We start from the raw sequence: 12,539 nt of genomic DNA on the forward strand, positions 1-12,539 counted from the left end.
ATTCACAGAGAGGCAGATGATGTCAGGTTCTACAAGGTCATTAAATTACTGCACACTAAACAGACGCCATCAGTTTACCTGGGCTTGCATGCTGGGACAGATTATGGTGCTGTTGTGCCAGTATGGAGGATTCTCACCATCTTTTCTTTCCTTACAGATGTTTGTGAGGCTTTAAATGTGACAGTCTCTCCTGGACCAACAGTGCAATACTCCGAGGGGGATAATGCTACCCTTTACTGCCACATTTCTCAAAAGAGAAAGACAGACAATTTGCTGGCTGTGCGGTGGATCTTCGCTGCATCGCCGACCCAGGAGCATCTGATGATCAAAATGACAAAGTTTGGGTCTGTCCAGTATTATGGAAATTATACACATCATTTTCACAAGCAAAGACTTCATCTTCTTAAAGAGAAGCATGGAACTATGTACAAATTTCTTATTTTAAGCCTCCAGCAAACAGATCAAGGACATTATATATGTAAAGTACAGGAAATTGGCAAACACAGAAATAAGTGGACAGCATGGTCAAATGGTACAGCAGCTACTGAAATAAGAGGTGAGAGATTACTGATTGCAAGTCTATAATTTCTTCTTGTCCTGTGATCCCTTTATTTTTTCCTTATAAATTCACCCATAAGACATTTGAATTTAGATTATTTTTGAATGTAATTTGTGGATAGGAGAAGAAAACCTAATACTCAATATACGTTTTGCCTCTCTCTTAGTGTTTCCCTTGGTCTTAGTTCTAGCCTAGCACCAGTTGGTAAGTAGCACTTTTACTATCACTTCAGCACTATTGTTTATACCACTTGCAGCCAGAAAGCAAAGCTAGAAAAGCAATGGCCAGCCTGCTGGTATTGAACTTTGGATAAAATGACCAGCAACAAGTTGAACCAAGTTGAAGACAAGCCATCTCTTTGGGATGGATGAGCTCAATTCTTAAGCCACCACACCCACACTTTCAGAGATGGGTGAAGTTGGGTTTTGAGAACAGACTCCTTTGAAGAGGTGGTTTTGCTTAGCAGCTGTGCCATCAGTGCTAGCTGGCAAACTCCCACCCCTGCTCGTGTCTCTATAAACAGAAAAGTTGGTTTCTCACAGGAACAACTTTAAAGATAATGCCAGAAAGCAGTGTCGAGTGTTTTCTCATTCACTGAATGATGTAAGTTCTTAAATGCCTGTAGTAGAAACATATGGATTTGTCAGGAGTTCTTGGAGATGGAATGGCATGTTCCAAGTAAGTGGCAGCAGAAGAAAAAGCAATATAAAATATTGTCACCCCACCTGTCATACTCCTCCTCACAAAGAGACACTGCACATCTTTCATAGCTTCTCAGACTATTGCTAATTATAACACTGAAACCCCTCATTACTTTTCATAGCTAAACTATGGAGTTCAGATCAATGAAATTACTGAAAAGAAGGAAATCCATAATTGTTCAGTCCAGTCCTTATATAACAGATTTCTAGTATGAGTCATGAATATATAATCAGAATAGGGATTTGAGACCTCATGACTTCATCATTTTCACACTGTCTGCTCAGCTGTATTGCTGCTCTCCAATTCAAATGACCCAAAGCAGAGCAGGAAACCTGAGACAAGGGAGCAAGGCTGGCCAGCCTAGAGAGTTTTTGACACCCTGTGGGGATCTGAGGCAAACACCACAACCACCCTGGCCCCTTAAAAGGATATTTATTCTAACTCTAGATCTAGATTAAAGATACCAAAAGACATCTGAAATATTGTGTATCTTTAAATGTCATAGCAACGTTTTACCACTTAAAGCCACTTGACTGGAAGCAAAGGACCACCTTTGCTAGCATTTGGCTAATGCACCCTGAGTGTACAGTACTTGCTGTGCTTAAGAGGGAAGGTAACTCTTTTCCAAGTGCTGATAAAGTTTCCAGTTTTCCCAAAAGTAACACTTGGGCTTTTCAAGGAAATTTTATTCCAAACACATTTTGTGTTTTATATTATGATCAGTTAAACTTTTTATTGCAAAGGGATTTACTTATATTACAGTTAGACCCAGGATACAACAAAAGGAGCAATACAAATTGCCTGAAGCATTTGGATACTTAAGTTGTACTGCTTGTGCTTTATCAAATAAGGTAGAATGTTCTACCACATCACAGTTGCTGTGTTGCCTAACATTTTGTTCCAGTAATGTGTCTGCAGTTATGCCCAAATTCAAAATAGTATCTTTATGCTAAAGCACCAGACAAGTTTCTTAAAACTTTGCACATCAAGCAGAGGCAGAAATAGAACAGTCCCTTTAAAAAAAAAAATATTTACACAGAAAGAGGAGGTTACTGTGCAAGATGCAGATTTCCAGGGGGAAAAGAAAAGGATAATTCTGCTTCTTCAAAATGCAACTTGCTCTTGAAGCAAGCTGACAGCTGGATCTGTGGTATCTACTGCTATTAATTTAAATTCAGATTTTGTTATTTGCTAGCAAGTTTGCTTGTGCAAATTTGCATAGGCCATTAATAAGTTGCAAACACATTTTGTCTCAATGCATAAATTTGTACAAATACACATATTGGACTTACAGAAAAGCAACTGAGTCACAGGATACAATTCCTTCCTATGTAATGATGACATTTAAATTTTAGTTACATATCTGGCTTCTACTTTAGGGGCAAAATACATTTCTTTGGAAAAGAAGCCTTGTTGTGGAGATGGAGTCCTTATAGTTTTCTGTTCCTGGACTTGTGTCAACTACAGCAACTCTGTAGTGTTTTCAGAAGGTCCACCTGAAATTTGAACTGCTGCAGTTTGCCCCTTTCAGTGTTGTGAATACAAGATATCAGATAGTATTTATAAGTAGGTTATTATTAAATCTCGTTAGTAAAACCAAGAGAAATCCATGTGCTAATGTTGCCAAGAAGTGCCTCCTAATCCAGCCACACAATGTCTAAGATAAGGTCAACCTTTTCTCCTTCCCCCATATTCTCATTAAAGGCATCTCTTCCTGGGCTTGTGTCATCAATGTCAGCCTGAAACCAAGTTAATTATAGTAGACAATACACAAAAAACCAAGTTTATCAGAAAAAAAAAAATCAGAAAAATGGTGCTTCTACTCCCTTCCTATCAGAAAGCTCAAAGTAATCAGTATTCTTCTCAGAACAGTATACAGCACCCCAAAACCATCATTTAAAATCAGGCAATCCCTCATGATACTGCACATCTCTTTGGAAAAGCAATACATTTTCCAAATGATTTACAATCCAAGAGAAGAGGCTTCTTATAGAAGGACAAACATAGAAAATTAGGCAGTCCAAGTATAATCCTATTGGCATAGAGAACAAAAACAAGTAGATGATCACAACAATCTGTCTTGTTGGGAAGCTAATTTACCAGAATTTACCATAGGAGAAAGTCTGACTTCTTAGTTACATGTGGCATTTTCTAACAGTAAAAATGTTGCAAGATACAGGAATGCAAGATTTTTTTTTTTTCCCAAAATGAACAAAATCTCTTTTCTCAGGGAAGTTATCCTGAAATACTTGCCAAAAATCTACACATGTGATGCTTTCATGTAACAAATGAGTAATTTGTTAAAATATTCAGGATAAACTTCCCATCGAAACTGAAGAGAAGATTTCATCAGTCCTGCAAGTTGTATATCCATTGATCTAGCCCCACCCTTCACATCCCGGCAGGGCACTCCGTAATGAATTCCTTTGCCAGTAAGATACTTGTTCTCTAATGATTTGCCACATGAAGCTCTCTTGGAGGTTCAGACTTTACTGGCAATCTGGAGGACATTACCAGACTCCCATTTCATTGCAGTGATTGGTAGAGAATGAAAAGTCATGGAATTGGCATAAGTGACATCATCTAATCTGATATCATAAAAAATATCAGCATACATAAACAATTTGGCTGAGGAGAGCACAGAGGGTTTTGAACAACATTTCAGCAGTCAGAGCATTTGGATTCTGGTTCTAGGCTGTACAGCTGTTATGATATTGACAGTCATCCATCCTCCTGAAACAGGGAGGACAATTCTGTGACAATTCTGAAGTGTTTCATTAAAAGACAATTAGAGCAAAATCTGGGAGCACTGAAGTCTAAGGCAGAATACATTTACTTCAAGAGGTTCAAACTTTTTATGTCACACATTTTTCAATTTTTGTCATATCTTGTTTGGTTTTTTTCAGTGATTTCATCAAAATCTTCTGATCATCCCACTTTCAAGAAAAATCATGAAGCTTGGAAGTTTTTTGAAGGTAAAGATACATGTAACTGCTACTGTGTTTATGCTTGATGCTAGTTTAGTCAGGATGACTAAAGTGCCCCAAATCAGGACCAACTTTGCTAGTTCCTGTGCAAACCCAGCCTTGCCTGAGAAATCATCCCACAAAGTACAGGAGGTACTGGACAAAAGAGAATGGAAGAATCCAGCTTCAGTGTCTCCTATATCTGTTATGGCAAATGGGAAAATAACCACTGGAAATATTTTGCAAAACCTGAATTAAAGCCATGAAGGGAGACTAAAGCTGTAGTTTGAAAAAGAAAAAAAATAATCATACAAAAATTTCAAGCCAGTGCTGCCAGCAGAAGAAGCAATTGCAGACTTTCTTCCTTCTTCCCCAGCCACTCAGCACTCTCCCCACTGCCCCTTTTCTTGTTTGTTCTTTTTTTCTTTTGTTACCAAAAAAAAAAAAAAAAAAAAAAAAAAAAAAAAAAAAAAAAAAAGTACAAAAAGTACAGCTGTTTGAGCTGGGAAATAACCCAACTGAAGTCCTTTTGGGTTTTGAGTTGTTGCTCAAAAAATCCCCAAACCTGAAACCAGTCTTTTGTTTGCTCCTGAAAGTCACAACTCATAAGTGCAGTTATGCATATTTGCATTTATGCAGACTTCAACCAAATTTCAAACTGAGCAGGATCCTATAGGAAAGTTTCAAGAAGGTTAAACTACTTCTGAACTGTTACCCTAAATCTATAGGACCAGGGTCTGTTTAGATCTTGTAGATGTAACTTTTTCCTGTCCCATCATCATGAAGCATCAGCTGCAGCACTGACCATGATCTGTGCTTGGGTTTCAGATCTGTACGTGTATGCAGTGTTTGTGTGCTCCATAGGCATCATCAGTGTCCTCCTTTTCACACTTGTCATTCTCTGCCAGTCCCTTCTGAACAAGAGGAGATCCACAGGTGAGTGAAATGCCATTCTTGATGACTGCAAAGCCCTTGCCAAAAAACGGGGCAGGGGAGGGGAGAAGACAACGCAGAGAAAGCAGGAAAAATAAATATTTCCTTGCCTTGATTGTAATTTTAAATAAAATTGGTAGGAAGAGAAAAATTCTGCCAGCCAAATTAGAACATAGGCATTTTCTTCCCTTTAAATAGGGAGGAAATAAAACTAAATTTGCTTTGGACTTTTCAAAAATCTTCTACCTTTGCACAAGCATAAGTTGAAAGTAGTTGGAACTTCTTTCAGAGGAGACCAAGTGCTGAATCATTGAGTTGCATTCTGACCAGAAGCTAAAATTTTGCATAAGTCACGTTTCTTTAAATGTGTAGAGGGGTTTCAAAGCAATCTTAACTCTGTTCTGCTTTCTTCTCCTTTCTTGAGTAGCTGTCAATATTGTTGGGAATTTGAGGGCTTTTATTAGCAATAATAAGAAAATACTCACTTGCAGTATTTTCTGAAACTAAAGCATCATTTCAACATTCAAATCTGTCTTTTCATAATAATATTTCAAGACGAAGGGTTACTGTGTCATTCTTGGCCTCAGAGAAGGTTTCTCAAAGGCTGCATCAAAGCAGTGTTGTTGTAAACAGAAGTGCTATTTCAGATCTGTGGAGTAACCAGTGCAGGCTCTACTTTCATTTCAGTTTAAAAGTGGTTTATTTGGAGACCTCACACAAGCTGCAAGGATGAGATACCAGCACACTTAGCAGCCACCATGTCAGAGGAGAGTGTGAGGACCACCTCTGAACAGAAGCTTTCAGGAGGAGTCTGGTTAGTGAGTTGCTTTGTTAATGACAGGAGAGAATCATGACTTTGCTGCCTCTGCAGCCTACAGAGATCCCACGAAGAATGAGTGAGTCAGATACACAAGTGAGAAGACATGTAAGCCAGAAATAGATGTATAGAGAAGCCCTTGCCTGACCACAAACACATTTCAGTCTGTGGCTCCATCTTGCTGGTAGTGCACTTAGCAGAGTAACTCTGATTCTAACTGAACCCAACAACTCTGTTTGCCAAGAGGAAGGAGCAAGATCGATGTTATTCTTCTTACCCTGTTAAGTGATGACAAAGGTTTTGTGCCAAGGGAGTACCCACATTTAAGTACATTGGTCGTGGTGAGTCACCCTGAAGCCACAAGCACTAGACTGATGTATCTCAGTTTTTCTTGAGCAGACATTGGGTTAGAATTTGCTTGGTTTTGTCAATTTACTGCTGTGAGCATACAAGCAGCTTGAAGGAAGGGTCTATTTACATTGAACTAACACCAGCTAAATACTGAAATAATACACAATATAGAATAAGGATTTGCAAAAGAGAAAAAGTAGGTTCTTCTGAGCTGCTGAAACCTTTCTTTGCTACCCAAATATATGAATATTTGCATGCTCAAAAACGTGTCAGCACTGTACATGAGCATTCCCTTACTGCTGAAGGATTTGGCCTACTGTCCTCATAAACATTTTAAAAAGGCCAGACAAGTAGATGGAAGCACTACCTTGACTGGCTCAAACATTGTCCCTGTGTAGTCCCAGCTCCTGGTGCTCTCAGCACCCATTTCCTTAGGACTAAAATGCACCTCCTGGGAGCTGTATAGCTCCCTCAGAATGGGAGAATTTAGCTAAGTCCAAATATGAAAAGTTTCCTATAGAGAGGGGCAGAGTTGTGTGAGTGCCCTGGTGTCTGCCTTTCATGGTCCTTTAAAGAACAGGGAATGAGAAGGGAGGGGCACGTCTGTGTTGCATTCAACTTCACATCATGACCCAGGGATGCGCTCTCTCATCCTTCTGAGATATAAATTGGCAGTAGGTTGACCAGAAGAGCCAGAGTCTGTCCTTTAAGAGAGGCATAGAAGCCACAAAGCCACAAAAGAGCATTTTAATAACCCTGGCTCCTAAAAGGCTGCAGTGGGGGCAGCTGCCCTTGCTCAGGACTACTGACTCAAAGGAATATGAAGAAGGATTTACACAGCTCACACGCACAGCTGTCAGAGACAGGATGGTGGCTGGACTGGACCTCTGATCTGATCCCAGAAGGGATCTCTTTATGCCTGTGGCCACAATCTGACTTACATTAGGAATAGCCGTGGCTCCTGTGGGTGAATGATTTATTTCAGGCTTCTGGAAATAAATACAGGCACCATAAGGGAAATAAAAGTCTTCAAAGTAAAATTACTGGCCTGCTGTGCTTTTCTTTAGCAAGCTGTCTTTTGGCTGGGCTGACCACTGGAATGTGTGTTGCCCAGCATTTCCACAGCAGATTTTTGGTGTTGTTTAATACGTTCCCCTCTCCCAAGACTAGCTATGTCTTCAAGTCAGACTGCATTTTAAAGCACAATACAATGTATAGTGACTATGATTAGCTCTCCCAGTGTAACAACCTGGCAACTCCATCCTCTCAGCAACACAGGTCTGTCTGCAGTGCTCATTTGAAACTCATAAACTGTGTTGGTGTGAAGCCACATTTTCTTTCTTTTTTTCTTTTCTTTTCTTTAACAGTGAAGCATTACCTGGTGAAATGCCCCCAGAACAGGTAGGAGATTAGACATCTCTTTGCTCTGTACCAAGGTACCATCTCTGGATTTGTTTTGCTATGTGTACTGAAGAAAAGGAGTGATGTTTTCAAAATGCTTATGGGAACATAGAGATTTGCATATCCCTGACTCCTAAATGTGCCTGCTGTGCATGAAAAGGGAGAATCTACCAGGGCTAGCTGTAGGTCCTGCAGGTGTTCAGTGACAAGCCTCTCCCTGATGTTCTGAATTGCTTTCTGAAGAAACCTGCTTTCATTCTGTGTGGGTTTCTAGGGTTCCCCAACACCTCATGGGATAGTAATGACTTAAACTGTCCATGGACATAGACCAAATCACAATGTTACCCAGGGATTCCCACACCCAGGGACAGAGTGGGGTTCAAAAGCAGATTTTCAAGGCCCACAGTCTCTTCCCAGCTGAAGACTCCAAGTGATGGGAAGAATTCTTCTTCTGCTGCAGTGTTAATCACTGTCCCTTTAAATACCATCAGCTGCCAAAAGTTTGTTATGGTGTGGCTATAAAACTGATTTCCATTGTATGATTTTCCTGATATGTATATTGGACTGGAACTGCAATAAAAAAAGACAAAAGAGGGATGCCTCATAAAAGCATAGCTGTTTCCCAGTTTTCAGTGACAGAAACCATGTGTTTCTAGCCTTGCAGTTTAAATCCAGTACCTCTTGGTAACATATGCTGTTTCTCATAGTCTCTTTAGACACTATGGGATTCAATGCCAAATATAGCACACCCTAGATCCTCCAACAGTGTGATTTTTAGTGCATTCTCATGGGATTATCACGGTATTCAATCTAACTGGCACTCAGAAGGAAGTGAAATCAAAACAAAGCAGCACAGGGTTCAGGAGAGGCCAGTACAAACCAAAACTTCCACGTTATTTATGGACAGATCTTTCTTCTGCGACCTTGACCAGCCATTGCACCACCCAAAAATTTAGAGACAGCTCAGCAGTTTTCATTTTTTCCTGTATGTTTTCACTTTCCCCCTTCTTTATTAACTGCTGGGACAAAGTTGGAATTACAAAAAACAAACCAACAAAAAAGAATGGAAAGGGGGAGGAAATCAAAGTATATTGGTAGGGAACATAAAAAGAGAAGAAAAATGAGAGCCAACTGAAAAAATGGAGCATGGCAGTCAGATAAAAACGCATACTACAAACTCTGGGAATAGATGATGTAGCAGTGATACTGCTGCAAACACTGAACTTAGGGAGAAAACAAGCCAAGGTAATTTCTTCACTATCAAACAGATTCTCTAGAAGTGAAAGAAATGCATGACTCTATGGATAAAAACATGGTTTCATGTATTTCAGTATGACAAGTTATGCTAATGAAGTCCTCGATCACACAAATGCATGCCTAAAGTGCATTGACTTTGGGGATTTAAAATTAAATACCTATGAAAGTGTTACCAGCATCATAATTATGTTTCATACTTGGTACCATTTATTTTCCACCCTCTGCTCAAAACACAAACCATCACTTCCTTTGAACTCATTGCTCTTCATCTGCAAATTCCTTGTCTTGGAACTTAATTCAACACATTTAGACCCAAAACTTACTGTCTAAATATCCATTAGGCCAAACTGATTAACTAATATGCATGAGATTCTTGTCATTTAAAATTACTACTGTGCAAAATTCAGCCTTGATTAGAGAAGCTCAACTCCAGCTCCCTTAGTGATATTTCAAACACAGAGTAGAATCTACTTTCAAAATTACATTAATAGTCTGGTGTCTAAGAAATGTCTGTATTCCCACTGCAGTAATACCTAGGCATCTTAAAATATTTTATGTCTTGACATCAGAATGATGTTTTTGCTTTTAATTGGAATCTAAAGCACAACGGGCTAAGTGATTTGCCCCAGGTCTCACAAAATGGCCATGGTAGAAAAGAAAATTAAATCCAGATTTCCTGAGTATAACAAAGCAAATGTTTAGGTTTTGGTTTGCTACTTGACCAATAACAAATTAAGGAAAAAAAATGAGTTGACCAAAATCCATTTCTTTACCACATTTTAAAAATAACTGCCTAAATAAAATAGTACAGTTATTTTTAGTTTTCCAAACCACCTAATTGCATTTTCTGGTATTTTCTTTAAATACCCTTCTTCATATTATTTTCCTTGTTACTGGATCATCTTGCCAGTTTTCAGATCCAGAAAACCCCAGGAGGTGAAGCTTTGAAAGCAGGAACATTTTTTGTTGTATTTTATATTTGTGTTGGCCTGAACTCTCTAGTCCTTCAGTTACTGCTTTTCTGGAGATAAGTAATTGGAGGTAAATAAAGTGCCTCAGAAAGCTGTCCATCTCAACACCTTGGTTCCACAGTGCCAATCTCACATTACAGGAGCACATTCTGCCACACAGAACCAGAAACAAGAATCCAGATATCCCTGGCACCTTTTCACACAGCTCTCCTATCTGGAAAATATCTAAGTAACTTCCAGTTCACTCAGGTGAATTTTTTGTCACCCCCCTGCAGACCTTTGACAAGAGAAAATAGCTGACTTAGATGACAACAGGAAGTTCCACATCCTAGACTCTAGTAAGGATAGCAAAGCCAAAATTCAGTAGGTCTGGCAACAGCCATGACCTTCAGGACAACTGCTGCCCGGTTCCAAGATTATTACACATCTTCTACAGGTTACTTCCCCAAACACCTGTGTTAATCTTGCACTCTGAAAACTCATTAGATCCTTCAAGAAATGCACCACATGACACCATTGAAATAGAGGCCCAGGGGCTGAAGAAGGAGCTGGAGATAAAAAACTAACTTTCCTTTTAGACATAGAACAAGACAAGCTCACAAAGAGGCAGTGTTTCAGAGCCAAGGAGTCTTTTCTGAGCCTCCTTGTTTGGTTTGAGGAGCTCAGTTCTGAGACAGCAAGTATAGTTATTGTATCTCCCAGAATTAATTAACCCTGTATGGCCCTGGCATTTAAAAGAAATTTGCAAGTCTCAAATACATTTTTTGTAGCTTCTCTTTTCATGGTAAAGCAGGAATAATTAATGCAATGAATTGACGCCAAGCTTTTTCATATACTGTGCTTAAAGAAGTTATGTCATAACAACAGCATCTTTAAGCTACACATCTGCCTTAATGACCTTGGATTATTAAAACCAAAAACATTTAAAAAAATCATTCTCATCTCCTTTTTGGTAGTCTTTTTTTTTTAGGTAGTTTTCTGTTTAAACAAAGAAACCAGGCAGAACAGTTTAATTTTCTGCTGGTTTTAAACCATTTCATCTTGATTTTGGTATAGATACAAATGGTTGTTGTGGGATCGGTTCATAGTAGAGCAGGCAGACTTCGAAATGGTTTCAATCCAGCCCTCAGTTTACATAAGATGTGATTTATTTGTAAATTGTGAACATATTTTATTTTTTAAACACTTTTTAGAAAGTTTGGCAGCAAACCTATGTTTTTGACTGAGTACATGAAACAGAACTTGGGAAAACTAGCAAACCAGAGTCTTTTTGCAATCCACACAAGTGTAAATCCAGAGTGATTTTACCAGTGGTAGTGACATTCATTTGAATTTACAACTGCGTAAAATGGTAATGTCTGTAATTTTGTTGTTCTTGTGTGGGCAATAGCTGAGACATCTTAACTTTCATTAAGTCTTTTGCCCAGTCTGAGTATTTTATTCTATTAATATAGTGTTTCATTATGCAAAAGAATCTGGAGAGGAGCAGGAGCTTGGGACAAATGATTTAAAATTCAGTGAAATAAGTGCTGTCAGTGTTAACAACTGTGGAGACCCTGGTTGTGTTCCATGGCGTGGTGGAACTCAGAGCACAGAAGAGAAAGGTCCCCACAACCACACTGCCCTAACCTTCTACAGGGTGAGCCCAGGGGCAGATGCAGCTGAGCAACCACTGCTTGCCAAGTCACCTCCATCACCGTGGTCATCATAACTGAATGGTTTACACTCTCCCCACACCCCAGCTGTAAGTTAAGATTCCTTCCATTACCACTTAAGCCAGTACAGTGTTATTCCCCTGTAGCTGCAAGCAGGGAGCCCTTGCAGAGTCAGTCACCACAGCTCAGTGACCCGCAGTGCCAGCCACTGCAACCTGACTGCGTATCCGAGCCCTGAATATTCACAGCAGGATTTTTGATCTCAGCCTTTGGGAGGCAATAAGGGTAAAAAATCCAGCAGATTGGAATCTGTTTACAGTATAACTTGTATTCTTCCCTCATAGTTAAGAGCACCTTTTCAGCACAGATGTACTGGGGAATGCCTGAGTTAGAGAGTGGAGCACAGCTTCTTTTTTTTATATTCCCTGGGCACACTGGCCCCCTTGAAGAAGCCAGATTTTGCAGATGTGGGTTTTTGAGCTGCCTGAAGACATGCTGCATGCTCTCCTAGTTGCAGGGCCAGTCTTAGCCAAGAATCAGCAGCAAAGATTTCGCTTTGCCATACACTTCCCATGGGAGCTTATGTAACTATTGTAATCTGTCTGAGCCTCTGACCCTCGAGGGCAGGTGGGCAGAAGTTCACCCTAGGTGCAGCAGTGGGGTCATACATGCTTTTAAGGAATAGGTGCTATGAAATGGGTCTTGTTTAAACCTGACCGTTTGCTTTTTCTATGCCAGGATGAGTGAGACTCTTTGAGTTTCTCAGCCATACTATGTGGCTGAAAAAATGCAAAACCCAGAGCATTTCCAACCCCCATAAGAGGTTTTTCACTATATACCCAGATCACAACCCAGGTTGTTGGGCACGGGCTCCCACAAGTGGAAGGTGATGTGTTTGCATGGACTCACAGGGACAAACTTTCCCTC

General features: G+C 39.8%; 1 protein-coding gene across 1 annotated transcript in view; it reads left to right on the top strand.

The window, feature by feature from the left end:
• The window catches only part of VSTM4 (V-set and transmembrane domain containing 4), a 32,010-nt gene that overhangs the window by 5,189 nt on the left and 14,282 nt on the right, over nucleotides 1-12,539 (top strand). Inside the window, exons 2-5 of the mRNA XM_053984431.1 lie at nucleotides 158-556; nucleotides 4,168-4,236; nucleotides 5,056-5,163; nucleotides 7,696-7,729. Of these exons, the coding sequence (XP_053840406.1) occupies nucleotides 158-556; nucleotides 4,168-4,236; nucleotides 5,056-5,163; nucleotides 7,696-7,729 (610 nt within the window). The remainder of the gene's footprint in view (nucleotides 1-157; nucleotides 557-4,167; nucleotides 4,237-5,055; nucleotides 5,164-7,695; nucleotides 7,730-12,539) is intronic.

Source organism: Vidua macroura, chromosome 8, assembly GCF_024509145.1.
Source record: "Vidua macroura isolate BioBank_ID:100142 chromosome 8, ASM2450914v1, whole genome shotgun sequence".
Lineage (NCBI taxonomy): Eukaryota > Metazoa > Chordata > Aves > Passeriformes > Viduidae > Vidua > Vidua macroura.